General features: G+C 38.8%; 1 protein-coding gene across 13 annotated transcripts in view; it reads left to right on the top strand.

Moving 5' to 3' along the window:
* Nucleotides 1-25,898, top strand: part of SLC44A5 (solute carrier family 44 member 5) — a 425,241-nt gene that overhangs the window by 371,822 nt on the left and 27,521 nt on the right. For all 13 annotated transcript variants that reach the window (XM_086390620.1, XM_086390622.1, XM_086390625.1 and 10 more), the window contains 5 exons: nt 7,056-7,184; nt 8,009-8,069; nt 14,241-14,364; nt 15,891-15,974; nt 20,180-20,292. In XM_086390620.1, coding sequence (XP_086246746.1) covers nt 7,056-7,184; nt 8,009-8,069; nt 14,241-14,364; nt 15,891-15,974; nt 20,180-20,292 — 511 coding nt within the window. The remainder of the gene's footprint in view (nt 1-7,055; nt 7,185-8,008; nt 8,070-14,240; nt 14,365-15,890; nt 15,975-20,179; nt 20,293-25,898) is intronic.

Genomic DNA, 25,898 nt, shown 5'->3' with positions numbered 1-25,898 from the left:
GTAGAGGAAACCACTAGACCATTCAGGTATGACCTAAATCAAATCCCTTATGATTATACAGTGGAAGTGAGAAATAGATTCAAGGCATCAGATCTGATAGACAGAGTGCCTGAAGAACTATGGACGAAGGTTCATGACATTGTACAGGAGGCAGTGATCAAGACCATCCCCATGAAAAAGAAATGCAGAAAGGCAAAATGGTTGTCTGAGGAGGCCTTGCAAACAGCTATGAAAAGAGAAGCGAAAGGCAAAGGAGAAAAAAGGAAAGATATACCCATTTGAATGCAGAATTCCAAAGAATAGCAAGGAGAGATAAGAAAGCCTTCCTCAGTGATCAGTGCAAAGAAATAGAGGAAAGCAATAGAATGGGAAAGACTAGCTATCTCTTCAAGAAAATTAGAGATACCAAGGGAACATTTCATGCTAAGATGGGCTCAATAAAGGACATAAATGGTATGGAACTAACAGAAGCATAAGATATTAAGAAGAGGTGGCAAGAATACATGGAAGAACTGTACAAAAAAGATCTTCACGACCCAGATAATCATGATGATGTGATCACTCACGTAGAGCCAGACATCCTGGAATGTGAAGTCACGTGGGCCTTAGGAAGCATCACTATAAACAAAGTTAGTGGAGGTAACAGAATTCCAGTTGAGCTATTTCAAATCCTAAAAGATGATGCTGTAAAAGTGCTGCACTCAGTTTGCCAGCAAATTTGGAAAACTCAGCAGTGGCCACAAGACTTGAAAAGGTCAGTTTTCATTTTAATCCCAAAGAAAGGCAATGCCAAAGAATGCTCAAACTATCACACAATTGTACTCATCTCACATGCTAGCAAAGTAATGCTTAAAATTCTCCAGGCCAAGCTTCAACAGTACTTGAACCATGAACTTCCAGATGTTCAAGCTAGATTTAGAAAAGGCAGAGGAACCAGAGATCAACAGGTTTGAATACCAGACCACCTGACCTGCCTCCTCAGAAATCTGTATGCAAGTCAAGAAGCAATAGTTAGAACCAGACATGGAACAGCAGACTGGTTCCAAATTGGGGAAGGAGTATGTCAAGGCTGTACATTGTCACCCTGCTTATATAACTTATATGCAGAGTACATCATGAGAAACGCTGGATTGGATGAAGCACAAGCTGGACTGGATGAAGCACAAGGTTGATTTCTGGGAGAAATATCAATAACCTTAGATATGCAGATGATATCACCCTTATGGCAGAAAGCGAAGAATTAAAGAGACTCTTGATGAAAGTGAAAGAGGAGAGTGAAAAAGTTGGCTTAAAACAACATTCAAAAACCTAAGATCATGGCATCTGGTCCCATCACTTCATGGCAAATAGATGGGGAAACAGTGGAAACAGTGACATTCTTTATGTTTTTGGACTCCAAAATCAGTGCAGATGGTGACTGCAGACATGAAATTAAAAGATCTTGCTCCTTTGAAGAAAAGTTATGATCAACCTTGTCTAGCATATTAAAAATCAGAGACATTATTTTGCCAACCAGGGTCCATTTAGTCAAAGCTATGATTTTCCAATAGTCATGTATGGATGTGAGAGTTGGACTATATAGAAAGGTGAGTGCCGAAGAATTGATGCTTTTGAACTGGGGTGTTGGAGAAGACTCTTTGAGAGTCCCTTGGACTGCAAGGAGATCCAACCAGTCAATCATAAATGAAATCAATCATGAATATTCATTGGAAAGACTGATGCTGAAGCTGAAACTCCAGTAGTTTGGCCACCTGATGCGAAGAACTGACTCATTTGAAAAGACCCTAATGCTGGGAAAGATTGAAGGTGGGAGGAGAAGGGGATGACAGAGCATGAGATGGTTGGATGGCATCACTGACTCAGTGGACATGAGTTTGAGTGGACTCCGGGAGTTGGTGATGGACAGGGAGGCCTGGTATGCTGCGGTTTATGGGGTCACAAAGAGTCAGACACGACTTAGCAACTGAACTGAACTGTACACCAGAAAGTAACACAACATTGTAAAACAACTATACTTCAATAAAATTTTGAAAAGAATTTTTGAATCACACCTTTATATAAACCCTCAATTCTTTTCCCCCCCTCTCATTTACTTTCCTGGCAAAAACTCATTCATGACTAAATGCAGCTTTCTGCCTACTCCATGCCTCAACCTAGGCAATAGTGTGTTCTTGCAGAAAACACACACAACAGTCCATTAAATTGAGGGCTGCTAACCTCCAGGGTCCCCTCCATGCTGTCCCTCAATCACACAAGAGACCCTTTGTCCATTCACTAGCTACTCTGCTAGAAAACAATTTCACACCTTTTCCTCTCATCACAAACCTCCAAGCCCTCCTTCCCAGTCTCTATCAGCCTTTGACTTGGCTTTCTATTTCCCTGTGAAAATATCAACATTCAGTAGACAACTTTTACAGATTCCCACACTGACCTTCCTGCCATTATCTGTGTTCATGTATTTACTCTGCCTTCCCTGCTCTTCTCTGGAGGAACAGCCTGTGTGCCCAAGGCCAGCCCATCTGCTTGTGCATTAGATCTTATCCTCACTCACAAACTCCAGCATACAGCTCCAGAAATCTTCCGTTATTTTTTTATTACCATTTTCCTTCTCTACTAAATCATCCCCATCAGAAGAAAAACAGGCTGTTATTTCTTCCATATTAAAAAGTTTTCTCCTTGATCCCATATCCCCTTACAGTTACTGCTTCATGTCTTTGTGGTTCTTTTTTTTTTGCAAAATTCCTCAGAAGAATAATTTATATCCAATGTGTCTGAATCTTCTCTTCTTACTTGCATTCAGGCTTTTATTCTTACTCCATTTTCTCCAAATGATACCATTGATCTCCATATATTTAAGCCAATGGTCAATTCTCTATCCATATTTACTTGATCCAACAGTATTGTTTAATCAATCCCTCTTCCTTAAAGTACTTTCTTCACTTGGCTCCTAGGACATAGCATTCTCTTTCCTCTTAATTCTCTGGATCCTCCCTCTCAGTATTCTTTGATGGTTTCTCCTCATCTTCCCAGCACCTTGTAAACACTGGGGTTTCCTCCTCCACCAGGCTTAGCCCTCTTCAAAATATATATGTACCCTTTTGGTGATCACACCTAGTCTTTTGGTTTTACTACCATCTATATACCGCCCTTCCTAGTTTATATATGTATATTCCCAGGACTCCAGTTCTTTTTATCCAACCACCTATGTCATGTCTCTACATGGATATTTAGTTGGCATCTCAAATTTAACATGTCCAAACTCAATCCCTGAAAGCCTCTGACTTTATCCCTAAAATTGTTCCCCACCCCCCACGCCCGCCAACAGTCTTTTCTTTTTCAGTTAAGGCCAACTCTAAAACCATGGAATCACCCTTGATCCCTCTTATCTCTTGTACTCATATTTGAGCTGTGAGCTAATTCCTCTGGTCTCCATTCAAAATATACCCAGGACCAAATTACTTTTAACCATCTCCTCCTCTTTTCAAGGAGCCAGTATATTGTTTCAGTGACCCCTGACTGGTCTCTCTGCCTCTATTCTTGCCCCTGCCTCCAGTCCCTTAGTCTCTTCTCCACCCAGCAGCCAGTGTGATCCTGTTAAATGTCAGTCACATTATATCCCTCCTTTGCTCAGGCCCCTTTCCCTCAATAGCTTCCCAAGTTACCCATATTAAAAGCCAAAGTCCTAACAATGTCCTCCAAGGTCCTTCACTGCATGCCTGACTCTGACCACATTTGCTCTGTTTCTCCCTCTGCTCACTGCACTCAGGTCATAGTGACCATCCATTGTCTTCAAAGGATCCAAGAAAGCACCTAGACTTTGCTGTTCTCCCTGCCTAGCCTCCTCTTTCTCCAGAGGACTACAGTTTGATCACTAGTCTTCAAGTCTTCCTCAAATATTACCTTTTCAGTGACACCTCCCTTTGACTACCTGTTTAAAGTTATAATCCCATCCTGGTTCCTTTCATCATCTGGCCTTTCTAGCCTTATTTTTCTCTATAACAGCTACTATCATTTTGGGTGCTTAGTCGCTCAGTCATCTCCGAGTCTTTGCTCCCCCATGGACTGTAGCCTGCCAGGCTCCTCTGTTGATGGGATTCTCCAGGCAAGAATACTTAGAGCAAACAATTTTACTTATTTGTTATTACCCATCTCTTCCTACTAGAATGTACTGCTTGAGGGTAGGGATTTTTATCTCTTTTGTTCACTGCTGTGTCCCCAGTGCCTAGAACAGGCTCAGAGTAGGTGACTGATAAATATTTGTTGAATTAAAGAGTAAATGAATGAATGAGAGAATTAATATTTTACTATTCCCAGTCTAGAAAATCTTCCACTATACTATACAAATCCATCATTCTCATGATGAAACAAAAAATCCTTCCACACTATGCTTTTTGTTAAACATTTCAGTTACTAGATCCTTTCTTCATTGGAACTGTACTGTTTTAATCTTCAGTGTAACTTTCTCTTCCGCTCACCAAATCCTAATTTATATTAGAGTATTAATTGCATATGAACAGAATATGTAAAAATAATGATGAAGAACTATATTCAAGGTGCCCCTTTGTGGTTATACAAAGAATCAGAACTGAGTCAGAATATATATCAGCTGCCAATAATACAGAATTGCTCTCAGTCTGCCAGGTAATAATGCATCTACTGATTTTATGCATTATGTTTTCTGTTAACTGCAGCATGGTCCAGACATGTGTCATAAGCATTTAAGGACAAACCTTGATCAATTAGGCTATCCAACCTCAATGTGACCTTCATTTTTGGCTAATTATATGTTGATTGCTACTAATCAGCATTGTATTTATAGTGAACAAACACGTCTGATAGAGAGAGAGTAAAGAGCGGTTGCTATATTGTTTTTTAACAGCTCCTTTATGTTTGGAATGAAATTTGGTGTCTCTTTAATAAAACATTTTTTAACATTTAAATTACTTTCTTTTATATGTTGCATGTTTGCTCAGTTGCTCGGCTGTGTCTGACTCTTTGAGAACCCCATGGACTGTAGCCTGCGGGTTCCTCTGTCCATGGGATTTTTCAGGCAAGAATACTGGAGTCGGTTGCCACTTCCTCCTCCAGGGATTGATCGACCCAAGGATTGAACTGACATCTCCTGCATTGGCAGGCAAATTCTTTACCACTGAGCTACTTTGGAAGTCCACGTGTTGCATACACCATACTTTTATGTGTCTAGTATACATTGTATGTGTGTGTGTTTATAAATTCAGAAATCATCATGGCCTCAGCTCAGTAGTTCCTACCATCATTTAAAGCCAGTGAAGGCATTAATACATTCAGTTTTTACTTTATAAATCCATTTAAGTGTATCAAACAATGGGCTAGTTCAGTTATCTTCCAGAGTCTTATAAGTAAATTGCCAAAGTGTAAATGTCTGTGAGTTAGCTCCAAACATGTTAATGGTTTTTTTAAGTTTAACTCCAATCAGAGTAAACTTTGAACATTTGTATTGACAATGACCTCAGTCTTCTTCCCCAAAATGTGAGCATGTTGGATGCTGTGAATGTCCATCAACAGTTCTTCAGTTTTCATAGAAAGATACCTGTGAGACTTTCATTATTTCCTCTAGATGTGCATGAATGTGTGTATGTACTTGTGTGTGTGCACGTGTGTAGGAGAGACTAAGAAATTACATCTGGAGGTGTGAACATGGAGATGGGTTGTTTACCTTTTAGAAACTTCTAAAAGAAGTTAGAATGCTGCTGCTGCAAAACAATATTAACTATGACACTTGAGGTACCCATTTAGGTATCCACCTACTACCTTAGCTGTGGGGTCGATACCAAATGTCCTCATGTAGCAGAAACATGACCAAAAGATAGGAAAGAGATATCAGCTTAGCAGCTGTGTTTTTACCTAATTGCCAGTGGGGGCTGAGCTACAATCTGGCCAATGAGAATAGTTACCACAATATGGTAGGGAGATGGAGCAAGTCATAGCTGAGAGGGCTTCCATAAGGAGGAACTGGAGGTAGAGGAGAGAATGTTCAAGAATTGACTGCAACTCTCATGACATCATGTGATCGTTGGTTTTTTATTACATACAAAAGCAAAACAAACAGAGTGCCTCCTCCCTGATTGTGTTTTCTCTCTGTGGAGTTACTAATTGGATTGCAGTCACTCCACAGTAGCTCTGTGGACTAGCACAGTGATCTGATTTGGTATTAATAGGCCCCTAAAGTTCATTAAAGATAATTCCATCAGTGACGTCTCTGCCCACGTTTTACTGGTGTTGCTAAAAGACAATAATAATGATTGATTACCACAAATATCCCTAATTTTGTTAGTTTCTTATGGTAATAAACCCCCCAATTATGTTCTGAAAATTCACTGGTTTTGATAGTTCTTAGTGGCATAAGTTATCAATGTTTGGAGCATTTTTAATTACCATTCTATTCATACATAGGAAAGAAAGCAAGATTCTAACCCTGAAAATGTATAAACTACTCAGGCAAAATTAATCTTGGATTAAACTCTTATCTACTAATTCAGAAAATCATTAAAAATTTCATTAAAAGTTCATCTCTGTCCTGTGGATGATGTCACATCTACAAGTGATAAAATTGCACACATACACACACACACATGAACACCTGTAAAACTGGTAAAAACTGAATAAGGTTAGTGGATTCTAACAATACCAGCTTCCTGGTTGTGATATTGTGCTATGGTTATGCAAATTATTACCATTGGCCAAAACTGGGTGAAAGGTACATGGAATTTATTATTTTTAAAGCTGTGTAAAGATCTACAACTATATCAAATCAGAAGTTAAAAATATTTTGTCGTTGTATTGTATCTTATTGTTTTAATAGCATATTAGCATCCAAGGGCAAGGAGTAGAGGTTGATAGCCGGTACATGAAATTTAATTTTTTACAATATGTTTAGAAAATTGATTTAAGTTTCTTAGATGGAAATTGGTGCTTTGCTTTTTTATTGTGATGGGTAATTTAGAAGTTTAACCTTGTAGATAATTCCTTGGTTTGTTCAATTCAATTCAATTCCTACCACTGTATTTATTTCACAGATCTGTGTCTCCAAGTGCCCAGAAAGATTTTTAACTTACATGGAAATACAATTTAAGTACAAAAACGACAGTGAATACTGGACATACTACAGCCAGTTCTGCCGGACTACTTTTCTTAAGCCTGCGGAGGTATATGTGTTTAAGCTTAAAACTAGAGAAGAATTTATCTTGTTTCAATCTCAAGTGTAATGTATTTATAACTGGACAGGCTCCAAAATTTTCTAGGAAATTATTACTAATGTTACCATTTCATTAAAACACAAATGCACGTATATATACAAACACAACACAATTTAGAGCATATCATTTTGTAGACTTGGGGTGTTATACAGGACTATTAAGTCTGGTAAGTTAGTATGAACTATTTCCTGACACCAACAGATTCTCCACTTGGATGGATTTTTTTGCTGTCAAGAGCTAGGAGCTAAATGTCATTTGCGGTCACCATTTCATTAATGTGGTGATAAAGCTCCATGGCTACAGAGTAACAAGAACTTTATTTCCAAACCTGATTTGATAATTACTCATTTGAAAAAAAATCCCCAAACACTACCTAGACTTAAGATTTATAAGGGACTTCTAAAACCTTATTATGTTAATTAGCTGTGATGGCTTCTAAATTAAAGGAGATATCATTTTTCCAGGAAAAAATAAAAGCATTAGACTGAGGATATAACTAAGACAAAGATACACACCTTCAAAGATGTAGCTTGGTTTCAGCATGTCTGACTTTATTATTGTTGATTCAATTGAATTACAGTTAGGATATTTAAGAGTGTTTGTCAAGCAAGTATGTGTGTATGATAATCTTACAATTACTCTCACTAGGGGAGTAATTTGGAATAAGGAAATTATTAGGGAATTGCATTTTTAAAGGACACAATTTATATATTGACTAAGATGTGTCATCACATAGTCTTCGAAATGTTAACACATTCTTCCTTCAATTTTAGACTCTCTCACAAGTTTTACTGGATAATGATTGTCCATCAGCGATTTATCCAAGCAAACCTTGTAAGTGGTTATTATTTTACCTCAGAAACACAGGATCTACCAAGAAGCTATTTAATTCAGTTCACTGATTTTACAATTGACAAAAATGAGGCTGAGAATGGTCCTATAACTGGCCCATACTCCCTGAGTTAATTGAGAAGAAAGCCAAAGCTACAAAGCCCATTCTTCTGACTCCAGCCTAGGGTGTTCCTCAGGAGTGAGGTTTTAGGTTTGGTGGCATAAATGCACACAGAAAAGTTTAAAAATTGAATATTAAAAGTTCAGTCAGTTTGATTCTTTGCTACTCTAAGAAAACACATGAGCCACACGCAGACATACCCAAATACACCTACCCCTGAATTCGGCCAAAAAATTTGTTGAAAAATTGCTTGGGGAGTAAGTAGGAATGGGGTATATATTTATACCCCATTTATATGAATTTATATATTCATTTAAAACATGAAATATTTATATGTCTCCTGAATGAATTGACATTGTATTTCTTTAAAATTTATAAACGTAAACCCTGTTTAGGAGAAAATGAGATAATCACTCATTTTCCTTTCTTAAGGATATAATTCTAACTACAGATAAAAAACTTTATATAAAGATGTCCATCACAATGTTATTCAAAACAACCAAAAAAAGAAAAGGAAATATTCTAATATCCAAGAGCAATAATATACTGAAATAAATTATGATGCATTTATTAAATGAAATATTTTAGAATTTTTACACATAAGTATTGTTTATGTTACAATTTTAAATAAAATGAAAAATACTATATACATTGTAATGACAAGCCTCTAAAAATGAAAATGAATAAACAAAAGTATATTCAAAGAAAAAGATTGAAGAGAAATATGCCAAAATATTAAGTAATTAGCTGAAATCAAGATTGATGGGAGAAATATCAATAACCTCAGATATGCAGATGACACCACACTTAGGGCAAAAAATGAAGAAGAACTAAATAGCCTCCTGATGAAAGCGAAAGAGGAGAGTGAAAAAGTTGGCTTAAAACTCAGCATTCAGAAAACTAAGATCATGGCATCTGGTCCCATCACTTCATAGTGAATAGATGGGGAAACAGTGAAAACAGTGACAGACTTTATTTTTTGAGGCTCCAAAATCACTGCAGATGGTGACTGCAGCCACGGAATTAAAAGATGCTTGCTCCTTGGAAGAAAAGTTATGACCAACTTGATAGCATATTAAAAAGCAGAGACATTACTTTGCCAACAAAGGTCCATCTAGTCAAAGCTATGGTTTTTCCAGTAGTCATGTATGGATGTGAGAGTTGGACTATGGAGAAAACTGAACGCTGAAAAATTGATGCTTTTGAACTGTGGTATTAGAGAAGACTCTTTGAGAGTCTCTTGGACTGCAAGGAGATCCAACCAGTCAGTCTTAAAGGAAATCAGTATTCCTGGATATTCATTGAAAGGACTGATACTGAAGCTGAAACTGCAATACTTTGGCTACCTGATGTGAAGAACTGACTCATTTGAAAAGACCCTGATGCTGGGAAAGATAGAAGGCAGGAGAAAAAGGGGATAATAGAGGATGAGATGGCTGGATGGCATCACTGACTCAATGGACATGAGTTTGAGTAAGCTCTGGGAGTTGGTGATGGACAGGAAGGCCTGGTGTGCTGCAGTCCATGGGGTCACAAAGAGTCAGACACGAGTGAGCAACTGAACTAAACTGATTTTGGAGATAGCAAAACTATGGCCATTTTCTGTCTTCTTTCTTCTTTTTTCTTATCTGTTTTTCCACAATGAGTACATATTTCTTTTAAAATGGAAGAAAGATAATAGACATTAGTTTGAGTAGAAAGTCAGGTACCATTGAGTTAGCAACTATCAAACACAATGTCTTACATGCTCCCTTCGTTCTTCTCTGGCTCATTAAAGACCCTCCATCAAAGTTGTGGGTCTGGCAAGCAACTGCATTTAACCAGGATTCCTTGAGCAATAGTGTCTGTAGTTAAGGACAGTGTTACAGATTTTTATGCAAAAGGGTAAAAATGAATCATTAGTCACTGAAGATACATTAGGTATATAAGATATTTCCTGCCTTTACAATTATAGTTTGTTTAGATAACACAATATAAAATGTACTTTGTGGATGTTGTTGTTTAGTTGCTAAGTCATGTCTGACTCTTTTGCAACTCCATGGACTATAGCCCCGGAGAAGGTAATGGCACCCTACTCCAGTATTCTTGCCTGGAAAATCCCATGGACGGAGGAGCCTGGTGGGCTGCAGTCCATGGGTTCGCTAAGAGTTGGACACGACTGAGTGAGTTCACTTTCACTTTTCACTTTCATGCATTGGAGAAGGAAATGGCAACCCACTCCAGTGTTCTTTCCTGGAGAATCCCAGGGACGGCAGAGCCTGGTGGGCTGACGTCTATGGGGGCGCACAGAGTCAGACACAACTGAAGTGACTTAGCAGCAGCAGCAGCAGGACTGTAGCCCACCAGGTTCCTTTGTCCATGGAATTCTCCAGGCCAGAATACTGGAGTAGGCAGCCTTTTCCTTTTCCAGGGGATCTTCCCAACCCAGAGATCAAACTCTGGTCTCCCGCATTGCAGGTGGATTCTTTACCAACTGTGCCATCAGGGAGTCCAAGAATACTGGAATGGGTTGCCATTTCCTTCTCCAGGGGATCTTCCTGATCCTGGGATCGAACCCACATCTCCTGCATTGCCAGGCAGATTCTTTACCAGTGAGCCACCAGGGAAGCCCACATTGGGGACACAAAAATGAATAAGGCACAGTCCTTCAAAGTCTAGTGAAGGAAACACTGAAGTCAATTTGTATCCCCCCAATAGGGAATTAAATATAGTACTTGAAACAATGTTATGCAGCTAACAAAATTCACTCATTAAAGATTTTATAAATGGAAATAAGTAATAATAAAAGAAAGAAACAAGAGACAATATCTCATGTACTATATAGTTAATAACTCTCAACAACAACAACAAAAAATGTATACAGAAGAAAGACTGGAAGGAAATGCACCAAAATGTTAATATAGTTCACTGTAGCTTGTAAAACTATGTAAAGTTTTGTATCTTGTTTCAAGAATTTTTTTCTACTTTCCAAAAATATAATGACCATATTTAGTAATGAAAGGTAACAGACTAGATGAGTTACTGTCCAGAAATACTACACAGAACAAGTTTGGGAAGTTCTGTAGGTGGGATCATATGGAAGCAGCAAAAAGAAAAGGAGTACACGAAAAGGCCGAAGAGAGGGTAGGAGAGAACCTGGGCCTGTGAACCAAGGGAAGACAGGGGAGGGGTTATAAAGGGCAGGGGTTGTCTCCTGTGTCAAAGACTCATTCAACAGAAAAATTAACTCATTCAACAGCAAAGATTTACTGAGTTCCATTCTGTACCAAGCCCTGTGCTAGGTAATGGGTTCCAGCTGGATGAAGAGTAAAAAGTATTTGGAAGCTTTGGCAATTAGGGGGTCACTGGAATCACTGGGAGGACAATTTCCATGGCGAGGTGGAGGCAGAAATATGGTTGGATTGAGAGGGAATAGAAGCATCTCGTGGAGACTATATCAAATTTGCCAGGGAGGAGCAGGACAGAGAAAGGATACTAAGCAGTCATCCCTATTACAGATGCTACAGAGGATGAAGGTGAGTAGACAAACTGATTTTAAAGCCAGATAAGTCAGGAAAAGCTTTATGAAGACATAGTTCTTTCTCTGTATCAACTGCTTTCATATTTTCAGGTTTAAACTCCATATCAACTCCTGCAAGTCTGTATTACTCCTTGTTAAAAAAAAAAAAAAGATAAACCATTCCTGATTCTTCCTCTTTCTTCCTGTAAAATTGATATTTTAAAACATTTTTAGTAATCAGATCATATCAGATCAGTCGCTCAGTCGTGTCTGACTCTTTGCGAGCCTATGAATCGCAGCACGCCAGGCCTCCCTGTCCATCACCAACTCCCGGAGTTCACTCAGACTCACGTCCATCGAGTCAGTGATGCCATCCAGCCATCTCATCCTCTGTCATCCCCTTCTCCTCCTGCCCCCAATCCCTCCCAGCATCAGAGTCTTTTCCAATGAGTCAACTCTTCGCATGAGGTGGCCAAAGTACTGGAGTTTCAGCTTTAGCATCATTCCTTCCAAAGAAATCCCAGGGCTGATCTCCTTCAAAATGGACTGGTTGGATCTACTTGCAGTCCAAGGGACTCTCAAGAGTCTTCTCCAACACCACAGTTCAAAAGCATCAACTCTTCGGCACTCAGCCTTCTTCACAGTCCAACTCTCACATCCATACATACCACTGGAAAAACCATAGCCTTGACTAGCCGGACCTTTGTTGGCAAAGTAATGTCTCTGCTTTTGAATATGCTATCTAGGTTGGTCATAACTTTCCTTCCAAGGAGTAAGCGTCTTTTAATTTCATGGCTGCAGTCACCATCTGTAGTGATTTTGGAGCCCAGAAAAATAAAGTCTGACACTGTTTCCACTGTTTCCCCATCTATTTCCCATGAAGTGATGGGACTGGATGCCATGATCTTCGTTTTCTGAATGTTGAGCTTTAAGCCAACTTTTTCACTCTCCACTTTCACTTTCATTAAGAGGTCTTTTAGTTCCTCTTCACTTTCTGCCATAAGAGTGGTGTCATCTGCATATCTGAGTTATTGATATTTCTCCCGGCAATCTTGATTCCAGCTTGTGTTTCTTCCAGTCCAGCATTTTTCATGATGTACTCTGCGTATAAGTTAAATAAACAGGGTGACAATATACAGCCTTGACATACTCCTTTTCCTATTTGGAACCAGTCTGTTGTTCCATGTCCAGTTCTAACTGTTGCTTCCTGACCTGCATACAAATTTCTCAAGAGGCAGGGCAGGTGGTCTGATATTCCCATCTCTTTCAGAATTTTCCACAGTTTATTGTGATCCACACAGTCAAAGGCTTTGGCATAGTCAATAGAGCAGAAATAGATGTTTTTATGGAACTCTCTTGCTTTTTCCACGATCCAGCGGATGTTGGCAATTTGATCTCTGGTTCCTCTGCCTTTTCTAAAACCAGCTTGAACATCAGGAAGTTCATGGTTCACATATTGCTGAAGCCTGGCTTGGAGAATTTTGAGTATTACTTTACTAGCGTGTGAGATGAGTGCAATTGTGTGGTAGTTTGAGCATTCTTTGGCATTGCTTTTCTTTGGGATTGGAATGAAACTGACCTTTTCCAGTCCTCTGGCCACTGCTGAGTTTTCCAAATTTGCTGGCATATTGAGTGCAGCACTTTCACAGCATCATCTTTCAGGATTTGGAATAGCTCAACTGGAATTCCATCACCTCCACTAGCTTTGTTTGTAGTGATGCTTTCTAAGGCCCACTTGACTTCACATTCCAGGATGTCTGGCTCTAGGTCAGTGATCACACCATAATGATTATCTGGATCGTGAAGATCTTTTTTGTACAGTTCTTCTGTGTATTCTTGCCATCTCTTCTTAATATCTTCTGCTTAGAGATTTGTAAAGAAGCAAAGATTCTGTTGAATTAAAAAGTACATAAAAGATTGAATGACAAACTCTCAGAAATCATGCTAGTTGACAAAGTATGGGCCATTTTTGATGGCTTTATATTTCCATTTCCAACCCCTCTAAAAACTGATAAATGAAAAAGCTGGAAGAGAGACGAATTATTAACATTTTATAAATAAAAATTCAGTTATCTTAGTAGCCTAAAGTTTGAGCTGATGCTTATTTCTTAAAGAATTATTCACTAAACTCTGGTTTTCAAGGTTTCACTCAAGGAATATCTAAGAATTTTTTAAAAAAATAACAAAACTAAATTCATCTAATAATTCAAGTAAATATAGCCTGTTTATTAAGATGTGTTTAGTATGAGAGCAAGGTTGACAGTATTATAAAACCTGTGCTATGTGCCCTGCTTATGGCTACTTAATGAATATATCATGTATGAAATACTCAAGTTTAAATGTAGCTTCAGATCATGATTGTATTTACTTCCCATGTCTGTCTGAGAATCATCAAAAAGTCTGATTATCAAGTAATGGGCGGTTATCTATAATGAGCAAGTTATATAGTGTCTAGCAAGTAAGCATTTTGATTATAAAAAACAGAAAGCTGAAGAAAGAGAGGACATCGTAAAGAAAGAAAAGTGATTATCATAATTTTAATTTATTTTTACAGTTCTCCAGAGATGTTTCCCAGACTTCTCTACTAAAAATGGCACTTTAACAGTAGGAAATAAGACAGTGTTTGATGATGGAAGTGGAAAGACAAGAAATGCTGCAGAACTCAGAAGAGCTGCAAAGTATGTAGATCACATCCCCATTTTCAATTTTATGCACCCCATTATTATCCCTGAACTAAAGCTTTGTTAGGTTAAGAGTTATAGAGGAAGAATTATGTTTATTCTGAAATATTCATGTCACTGTGGATTGGAGAAATTTGTATGCGTTCATTAAGAAAACCAAAGGAAAAAGAAGAATGAATTTGAAAGAACAATTATGTTTTTCAAAATGGTTAAGTCTTTCACCATCAACTGGTACATAAATGAGACATCAGGAAACATTGAAACACCTTAATATAATTTACTTTTGGATGAGCATAATTTTAAAAACCCATTATTTTTTTAAAGCATCATTTAAAAAAAAAATGACTGAAATAATAAAACCGCCAGCTGTTTAAATGGAAGGGAGCCTTAAGAAAAATGAAACAACCACGATGCTGCTGTGTTAGTACTGTGTTGAATTTCTATTACTACTTACAGTGAAGTAAATTTTCTGTTTCTCTTGGCTGTATGCATCGTGGTGTTCCATGTTATTTGGAAATATAATTTTCTCATGCACACAGATGTGTGTATACAAATATAAACACAGAATATCATTGCATAGCTCAGTTGTTGAATTTAAAATTAAAAATATATTGCAAAAATGTATTGTACTAATAGTACAGTTCCATTGATAAAATTTTGAAGTAAGCACATGTGTGCTAAGTTGCTTTAGTCGTGTCCGACTCTTTGAGACCCTGTGGACTGTAGCCTGCCAGGTTCTTCTGTCCATGGGATTCTCCAGGCACGAATACTGGAGTGGGTTGCCATGCCCACCTCCAGGGAATCTTCCCGATACAGGGATCGAACTCACATCTCTTATGTCTCCTTCACTGGCAGGCAGGGTCTTCACCACTAGTGCCACCTGAGAAGCCCAACTAAATTAAATTACACTATGATGCATATATATACGGTACAACTAAGAAAACTGGGAAATTATAATCACAAAAGTCAGAACTGTGGTTATTTTAGGGGAAGGGAGAGGTATTGTAATTGGAGCACATAGGGGGAAGGAATGACTATGTTGTACTTACCAAGTGTGTTCGCTTTGATAACCCATTCAACTGGATGCTAATGATTTGTGTACTTTTCTGCATATGCCTCTTTGTGCCTTCTGCAACAGAGTGTCAGAAGATTAAGAAGGGGAAATTAAATATATTCACTCTTAGCTCTATGGATTTTATAAGTTAGAAGCTGATCTTATTTAAATTCATGTCTTATAGTGAGGTCTCTGCAACACTGAGGGCATGTTGCATATGTTGGAAAAAAAGGTATGTTTACCACTCTTGAAGGCAATGGTTCCTCTGTGTGTAGCTGTAGCTACCTTTGTAGGTTCACCAAAGTGACATCTCATATATTATTGTGGCTAGCAAAGGGGTCACTAGCGATAAATGATTTCTAAAAATATTCTTAGAATATCAGCTTCCAGGTCCGTTTTATCATAATAAGAACATTTCTCTTTAATGGTAGTCAAAAAATAATTGATTTTTTTTCTTCTTTGAATTCAGTGGTATCAATAAAGCCCTTGATGCAAGGGCAATTGGAGTGAAGGTGTTTGAAGACTATGCAATGACATGGTATTGGATTCTCATGTAAGTGAAAACATAAGTGTTTCGTCTCCAGCCCCATTCTGAGTTTATCTTTGTAGAATTTCTTTCATCAAATTCCCCATTCATATTCATGAATGAGAGATTGACTCAGATTTCAGTTCCTGCCAGTTTCTTTTTCAGACAGAGTGAAGAGCCCAAAATATTTGGAAATCTGCCCAATATTAGCAGAAAGTTATAAGAATGTAAATTTTAATTTTACTTATTAAATTACTAGTAAGAGTATTCATATATTTCAAGTCCCATGGGGCCTCACTGTGGTATGTGTGTGCCTTTCACCACATATAACATTTGTCCTTCCCTTGATCTCCAAAGGATCATTCTTATTTTTTAACACAGCCCTTCCACATAATGTTTGTTATCATCCTCATCAAACTCACTGTACTTATGAAAAGCTGAAAAAGAAAAATGAAGGGAGGAAGAGGTTTTAAATTTTCAGATATAAGATTTGCATTTCTTAAACATAAAGGAAAATGTAGTCAGTCTTCCAGAGCAGGTACATGTATGTGATATCCCTAAGGCTGTCATTACTATCTGGCTTTTTGTCACCTTCTTGTACCTTAAGTACCTTAAAGGCATCTATGATTCCCTAGTAATCAAAGAATAAACTGGAAACTTCTTCAGATACTTACAAGAACTCTTACAACCTATCCAAGTTACTTTCTCAGATTTATCTCCATCCATGTTTCTTGATTAACCCTATATTCTAAACACAGCAAATAGCACACCCATTCTCAGACCATCACACCCTTGTGTTTTTGCACAGTCTATTCTCTTTCCTAGAATATCCTCCTTTGTGTCCTGGGAAACTTCATCTCATTATTTAAAATCAGCTTTTGTGTCACTTATGATTTAACTTCCCTAGATATAATAAATTACTTGCACCTCTGTGTTCCTCATTTATTGTGTGTGTGTGTGTGTATGTGTGTACATATATGTAAACACACATATCTATCTTCTATATAGCACCTACCATCTTGTATTTTATTTACCTGTCTCTTTCCCTCTGATAAACTATGAACTCTTAGTATGGTAACTATGTCTATCTTTTCTTTGTTTTCCAGAGTCCTAGTATGATTCTTGGACAGTAGCTGCTGCTGCTGCTGCTAAGTCACTTCAGTCGTGTCCAACTCTGTGCAACCCCATAGACGGCAGCCCACCAGGCACCGCCATCCCTGGGATTCTCCAGGCAAGAACAGTGAAGTGGGTTGCCATTTCCTCCTCCAATGCATGAAAGTGAAAAGTGAAAGTGAAGTCGCTCAGTCGTGTCCGACTCTTAGCGACCCCATGGACTGCAGCCTACCAGGCTCCTCCATCCATGGGATTTTCCAGGCAAGAGTACTGGAGTGGGGTGCCATTGCCTTAGATACATAGAAAATGTGGGTTTAAGAAACAGTTATAAAAGTACTAGGGGGATAAGATAGATATATTTAAGTAAAGTGCTTATAAAGTCAAAATTGTATTGTGTGTAAAATACTAGGGAGTAGTTTTTAGAGCTAGAGAAGGCGCTGGCACCCCACTCCTGTACTCTTGCCTAGAAAATCCCATGGACAGAGCAGCCTGGTAGGCTGCAGTCCATGGGGTCGCTAAGAGTCGGACACGACTGAGCGACTTCACTTTCACTTTTCACTTTCCTGCATTGGAGAAGGAAATGGCAACCCACTCCGGTGTTCTTGCCTGGAGAATCCCAGGGACGGCGGAGCCTGGTGGGCTGCCGGCTATGGGGTTGCACAGAGTCAGACACAATTGAAGCGACTTAGCAGCAGCAGCAGCAGCAGCAGTTTTTAGAGCTATAAAACTAGATAGTTTTATGAAGTTTTACATTGTTATGCTTTGTCTTAAACAGAGTAATTATTTTCAGTGTGTATTTCAAGATATATCTCCATGGCAGAGATTGTAGTTTACACTTGATAGGAAACTGGTGCCCCTATTGTCAGACCTGAATATCACTAGATAATTTGTCTCTTCTTTATTTTGGCTTTTCTACTCTCACCTGAGTTAGGTATAATTTATAACAGATTCTCCTGTCCTCCTCACACACACTGAAATAGTCTCTACCCAGGGACTAAACACTAGAGCATAAACACCTCCCTTTATTATCAGTTCTTCTGTTCTCATCTGTTTCATACATATAAAGCCAAACACTGACATGCTGGGACTTAGTATACTCAGAATTTTTATGTGGGAATTAAAAACACAAGTAGTCAAGAACTATATTTTTTATTTTTCCCCTCTGATCTTGTTTTTAAAATTTTTATTTTATTTATTTTTATTTTTGGCTGTGCTTGGTCTTGGTTACTACACAGGCTTTTCTCTAGTTGCAGCAAGTGGGAGCTTCTCATTGCGGTGGCTTCTCTTGTTGCCGAGCGCAGGCTCTAGGGCAAGGGCTTCAGTAGTTGCAGTTCTGGGGCTCTAGAACACAGGCTCAATAGTTAATGGCACATGGACTTGGCTGCTCCATAGCATGTGGGGTCTTCCCAGACCAGGGATTGAACCTGTGTCTCCTGTATTGACAGGAGGACTCTTTACCACTGAGCCACCAGGGAAGCCTCCACCCCCTGCCCCAATCTTTTTTTTAATAACCCTCTTGTCCTATGCCATAGAATAATTTTTCAATCACACTGCATATTTCAGCATTAAAGTATCTGTGGTTTGCTTCTAAATTAAAAGCCCAGGCTCTGTAAGACTGTGCACTGAGAAGGTACTCTGGTACATGCTGTCATCTATCCAGTGACAGTATTATTAATAGTTTCTTCTTAAAGATAACATCATGACCAACCTAGATAGCATATTGAAAAGCAGAGACACTACTTTGCCAACAAAGGTCCGGCTAGTCAAGGCTATGGTTTTTCCAGTGGTATGTATGGATGTGAGAGTTGGACTGTGAAGAAGGCTGAGTGCCGAAGAGTTGACGCTTTTGAACTGTGGTGTTGGAGAAGACTCTTGAGAGTCCTTTGGACTGCAAGGAGATCCAACCAGTCCATTCTGAAGGAGATCAGCCCTGGGATTTCTTTGGAAGGAATGATGCTAAAGCTGAAACTCCAGTACTCTGGCCACCTCATGCGAAGAGTTGACTCATTGGAAAAGACTCTGATGCTGGGAGGGATTGGGGGCAGGAGGAGAAGGGGACGACAGAGGATGAGATGGCTGGATGGCATCACTGACTCAATGGACGTGAGTCTGAGTGAATTCCAGGAGTTGGTGATGGACAGGGAGGCCTGGCGTGCTGCGATTCATGGGGTCACAAAGAGTCGGACATGACTGAGCGACTGAACTGAACTGAACTGAACTGAAAGATAACATCTAAAGACAATAGGCTCGGTAACTGTGCCAGGCTGTCTGTTGCTATTTGGAAATGTGCAGATATCACCAGCAATGTTAGGTCTTAATAGAGGCATCAGCCAAATTTCCAATTTTAGTGAGTTGTCTTTGATGAAATCACTTAGAAAAATCCAATATGACTTTAACCTGGATATATAGTGAGGTTGGGAAGAAGTACCTCCAGTACTCAATCAAACCCCAGGAAGAAATTAAAACAAGGAAAATAGTCATGTTCTTGATTGCTTGATAAAGTCACATGGCCCAGGAGACACAGAGGCCTTATCCCGGCTCCAGATAATGGCCCACAGATCACTGGGGATCTGAAATAAGTGTCTGGTGATGTTAGACATCACAAATGATTAGAGATAATTAGACCAGAATGATAATGGCTACAAAATCATGGATTCAGGAACTGTGTAGGACAATTATTTAGCTTGTCTTTCTGCCCTAAGATTGTTTTCTTACTGCTAGTTATATCACATACGGTTTTCATTAGTGACCAGGTATCTAGAGCTGCAATAACGTCTCATGGATATGCTTTGTTGCTTATTACTTGGTGCATAAGTATGAAGGAAAAAAATAGGACTGCAGCAGATAGGAATTGTGATTTTTCCTGAAACAACTATGGACACAGAATTTGCATTTACCTAGGCCCCAAAAATGATTCATTTATCAAGTTCTGATGATCCTATTGTTTCCCTTGAAAGTCTTAACAGAAAGAATTGCTTATACTTTTTAATGTCATAAATGTTTCTACAGTCAGATAAAATAATTGAGAATTATTTTGAATAGAAATAAGTGTTGTCTTGCTATGTTTGGTATGTTTAGCACACTGGCCCCCTATGTTTGTTGTGCCTTTTATCCTCCAGTGGCCTGACTATCGCCATGTTCCTCAGCTGGATGTTTGTGATGCTCCTGAGGTTCACAGCTGGATTGCTTTTCTGGATCTTCACCTTTGGTGTGATTGGAATCATAGCTTATGGTAGGTATCCACCCATCTTAAAATCACCAAATATCAAAATAATCTTTTTCTTTTCAGTTGCCATTGTCAATAACCAGAAAGCATTTTACTTCGAGTGAATTTAATCCTTCTTTACTGTCTTCCTAAAGGTGTTAAGTTGAGAAAAATTACTTAATTCTGCATACAGTGTCTCTGTTACTTCTTTCTTCTTTATCCTGGTGGGGGTAAGTGCTATCAAAATATTCTTCTCTCTTTCTCTACAGTCTTTGATCTCATATCTCATGAGTATTAAGGAGGAGGTGAAAAGAATCCCATTTAGGTTAATGAAAACTATTTCAGACAGTTTCTTTTAGTCTTTTTACTTTTTATCTGATCAAAGGCCCAGGTCTGCATAGTTATAGATGTGTGATCGATCTATTTTTCTCTTTCAACTTAGGACTTTTAATCCAGGTACTGTCACACACTTTAATAATTGGCCAGTACTCCATAATGGGCCATCACCCTCTAGAGGCAAGTATTCTGAATTACACTTATTGGATGGAGAGTTACTTTACTTCTAGGTTGAGCTCTAATTATTAACTCAGTTCTGCCAAATGCAGTACAGGTGAAAGGCGAACATTAAAAAAAGAATTGGGCTTCCCTGGTGCCTCAGATGGTAAAGAATCTGCCTACAATGCAGGAGACCTGGGTTTGATCCTTGAGTTGGGAAGATCCTCTGGAGAAGGAAATGGTTACCCACTCCAGTATTCTTGCCTGGAGAATTCTATGGACAGATGAGCCTGGTGGGCTACAGTCTACAGGGTCGTAAAGAATCAGTGAACAGTATAGCACTTCTTCTCAGCCTTCTAATAAACATATGAGCCAGTATATGAATGTTTGAGAGGTTTCTATTCAAAAGAATGATTTTCCTACAACACCATTTACATCGACAATGAGACTTTTATAGTCACAGATACCAAAATAACACTATCTTGTTTCTGTCACCCAAAGAAGAAGAGCTTTACACATATCAGTATAAGAATGTAGAATACCCAAAATCTGTAGTTAGCTTGAGTTCCAGTCCTGTCTCCATAATGTAACTGGAGGACTTGGAAAAGTTTCTGAATGATTATCAACACAATAATGGTATCTCCATCATACCATTACTGTGAGAATTGAATGAGACAATGAATATAAAGCTCTTAGAACAGTCCCTGGAGAAGGCAATGGCGCCCCACTCCAGTACTCTTGCCTGGAAAATCCCATGGGTGGAGGAACCTGGTAGGCTGCAGTCCATGGGGTTGCGAAAAGTCGGACACGACAGAAGTGACTTAGCAGCAGAACAGTCCCTGGAACACAGTAAACACTCAGGATGTCTTGGGTTATTGTTATTATCGTGCTTGTTATCCTCACTGAGTTTCTCAACAGTTGTTTAGGTGACTCCATGTATCATTCCTTATCTGTTCATGCTGTGCAGCCGCCCATGAACCTCATGAAGGAACATAAGAATTTCTGTCTCCTAATCTGAAACTCCCAAGAAAACTTTTTGTCAAAAAGCCTTTGTTTTCTTCCTCGGAGCTCAAAGTATCCCCTGCCCTTTTCTGTCTTAGAGTTTGGGCATGTGAACAATTCTCATTGATTATAAAAAATTAAGAGTTACATAGGGGATAGCCATATAATGCCATGGTTATAAATATGTATTTGGAATTTGGAAAAAGCACAGTTCTCTGCAAGTACATAGTTCTCTATTTCATAGTTTCCTCAACTGTATAACAGGAATCTCTGAGTGTTAAATAAACAATGTATATAAAGTACTTAGAGAGCCACCATAATAATTGTTCAATAAATGGTATTTATTGTTTTATTATTATGCAGGAATATTATTAAGGAAAGAGGACTTGAAGCCCAGGGAACATATTTTTAATGACAAACACACACTAGGACAGGAATGAGATAGGAATAGAAAAATAAATTGGAAAATTACTGCTGAGACTTTCACATCCACCAGTGTGAAGGAACTAAATAATCTGAAGGGTCCTTTTGCTATGAAATGATGGCATATTATATTGTATTGTTTTATTTAGTTTTTTCATGAGCTTATTAGAAATGAAGTATCCCAGAAAGCAAAACCATTTTCAACCCACAAGCTAAAAAGTGGGGAACTGAGCAGGAGGCTCATGTGAGATTATGGGTAGATCATACCAGTGCTACAATCAGGAGACTCAGAGCCAGCAGAGGAGTAGAGGGTCAGGCCTGAAACTCCTGGAGAAGGTGCTGGATCCTGGAAAACGCATAAAGTGACCCTAGTTTGGTAGTACCCTTTGGTTGCCAATAGAAATAAATATGAATCCTCTCTAGATGGAAGCACCTTCAATTCAGATCACCAGGTTTCAACAGATTAAAATGAACAATGTATGAGTTGCAATCAAAGATTTCCAAACATGTATGGAAATGGTCTTTTGCAAGAAACAAAACAAACGACAAGCCTCAGATTGAGGTCGCTAAGAGATTCAGAAATGGACTGATACAGAACATGAATTAATGTTTAAGAATTAAAAATACAACTAAAAAATAAGAAATCATCAAAAATATTTAGGCATACATGAAGATGAATCAAATAGAACTTTTCAAAACAAAGCAATTAAGTGTTATATTCAAAATTAAATAAGTTAAATAGTAAAATAGATAATTAATGAACTGAAAGATGAAACTCTGAATTAATTACCCAAAATACAGCAGAACATGAACAAAGGACAAAATATGATTCTGTACTTAAGAGAGATAGAGAATAGATTGAGAAGGGCCCAACATGTATCAGCATATTTGAAAGGTATTGACTGAGAATTTTCTAGAACTGATGAAAGATATAAATTCAAAGATACAGGAAGCTCTACCAAGAAGAATAAGGGAAATGACATCCATATCTAGTCGTACATTTTCCCATTTATTCATTCAACAAATATCAGTTGTGCAGCTGCTATGTATAGGCACTATTCTAGGCTCTTGAGAAAGAACAGTAAACAAAAAGACAGAAGTTCTTACTCTTTTGATGCTCATAACCTAAGCGAATTATCTATTAGAAGGTGATACTTGCCACAGAAAAAAGAAATAATGGACACTGAAGGGGGATTGAGAGTATCATGGTAGGGCAAGGAGTACAAATTGCAGTATTAGTAGAGGAGGCATTTTTGAGAGGAGATCCAAGAAAACACTTGAAGGAGAAAATGGGATTAGCCCCTGGAGATACAGGAGAAGTTCCAGACAGTAAGTACAGTTAGAGCAAAGTCTTAAAGATGGGAGCATGTTGAAGAAATGGTTAGAATGCTTACATGGATGAGTGTACCAAATAAACAGGAGATTAGGAGATATGGACTTTCTGGAGGGCCAGAGACTTAGATTATTTTTACTCTGAGTGAAGTAGGGAGACAAAGTAGGGTTTTGAGCAGAGGAGAGATGTGAAATGATCATGACTTTAGTCCCTGGTGGCTCAGACAGTAAAGAATCTGCCTGCAAGGAGACTTGGGCTCAATCCCTGGGTCAGGAAGATTCCCTGGAGAAGGAAATAGCAACCCATTCCAGTATTCTTGCCTGGAGAATCCCTTGGATGGAGGAGCCTGGCAGGCTTCAGTCCACACAGAATTGGATACAACTAAAGAAAAACCTCTATTTCTGCTTTATTGACTACGCCAAAGCCTTTGACTGTGTAGATCACAATAAACTGTGGAAAATTCTGAAAGAGATGGGAATCCCAGACAACCTGATCTGCCTCTTGAGAAATTTGTATGCAGATCAGGAAGCAACAGTTAGAACTGGACATGGAACAACAGACTGGTTCCAAATAGGAAAAGGAGTTCGTCAAGGCTGTATATTGTCACCCTGTTTATTTAACTTATATGCAGAGTACATCATGAGAAACGCTGGACTGGAAGAAACACAAGCTGGAATCAAGATTGCCGGGAAAAATATCAATAACCTCAGATATGCAGATGACACCACCCTTATGGCAGAAAGTGAAGAGGAACTAAAACGCCTCTTAATGAAAGTGAAAGTGGAGAGTGAAAAAGTTGGCTTAAAGCTCAACATTCAGAAAATGAAGATCATGGCATCCGGTCCCACCACTTCATGGGAAATAGATGGGGAAACAGTGGAAACAGTGTCAGACTTTATTTTTCTGGGCTCCAAAATCACTGCAGATGGTGACTGCAGCCATGAAATTAAAAGACACTTACTCCTTGGAAGGAAAGTTATGACCAACCTAGATAGCATATTCAAAAGCAGAGACATTACTTTGCCAACAAAGGTCCGTCTAGTCAAGGCTATGGTTTTTCCTGTGGTCATGTATGGATGTGAGAGTTGGACTGTGAAGAAAGCTGAGCGCTGAAGAATTGATGCTTTTGAAGTGTGGTGTTGGAGAAGACTCTTGAGAATCCCTTGGACTGCAAGGAGATCCAACCAGTCCATTCTGAAGGAGATCAGCCCTGGGATTTCTTTGGAAGGAATGATGCTAAAGCTGAAACTCCAGTACTTTGGCCACCTCATGTGAAGAGTTGACTTATTGGAAAAGACCCTGATGCTGGGAGGGATTGGGGGCAGGAGGAGAAGGGGACGACAGAGGATGAGATGGCTGGATGGCATCACTGACTCGATGGACATGAGTCTGAGTGAACTCCGGGAGTTGGTGATGGACAGGGAGGCTTGGCCTGCTGCAATTCATGGGGTCGCAAAGAGTCAGACACGACTGAGCGACTGATCTGATCTGATCTGATCTGAAAGTGACTTAGCACGCACACATGAGATAGGAAAGGTGTGAGTGGAGCAAGCTTGGTTTAGAAAGGGGATTGATCAGAAGTGTAATTTTGAATATGTGGAGTTTGAGATATATATTAGGCATTAAGATGGAGATGTCACATAGGCAATTGAATGTACAGAGTTAGAAAGAGATAGTTAGCCTAAATAAATATATTTAGGAATCAGGATTGTTAGAGCCATGAGAATGGCTGAGATCACCAAGAAATTAGGTGTAGGTAGAGGTGTGGACCAAAGACTGAGTTCAGAGGCCCTGCAACATTAAGAGGTCAGAGAGAAGAGAATGGAACAGCAAAGACAACTGAGGAGAAATGGGTCTTCTTTGAAAACTAAAAGGATGTGATGTTATAGAAGCCAAGTTTAAAAAAAAAAAATGGAGGGGGTGATAAACCATGTCAAATGAGGCAGATAGGTCAAGAAAGATAAGAAGTGAGAATAGACTTTAGATACATAAATATGGCAAGATCAGTGGTAATCTGATTAGGGTAGTTTTGGTAGCATAATGAGGAAGAAAAGCCTAATTAGAGTGGATTGAGGGAAGACTGGAGGAGAAGAATTATAGACAGACAATATACATGGCTATTTGGGAGAGTTTTATTGCAACGAGGGACAAGAAATCAGGCAGTGAATAGGGATAAGACTGTCAAAAGTAGACTTTCTTTTGTTTTACTCTTTAAGGTGAGAGAAAGGAAAATATGTTTGTATATTGTTTGGAATGATACATTAGAGAGCAAGAAATTAATGATTGTGAAAGTTCAGAATACCAAAGACAAAATATTTTAAAAACGATCAGAGAGAAAAGACAGATTGCCTACAAAGGAACAGTTAAGCTGAAGAAGACT

The sequence above is a fragment of the Bos grunniens genome, chromosome 3 (assembly GCF_055505025.1).
Source record: "Bos grunniens cultivar Pamir isolate PY7600 chromosome 3, Bosgru_T2T1.0, whole genome shotgun sequence".
NCBI classification, from domain to species: domain Eukaryota; kingdom Metazoa; phylum Chordata; class Mammalia; order Artiodactyla; family Bovidae; genus Bos; species Bos grunniens.
Note: the sequence above shows the minus strand (reverse complement) of the source record. Positions and strands in the feature narration are given on the sequence as shown.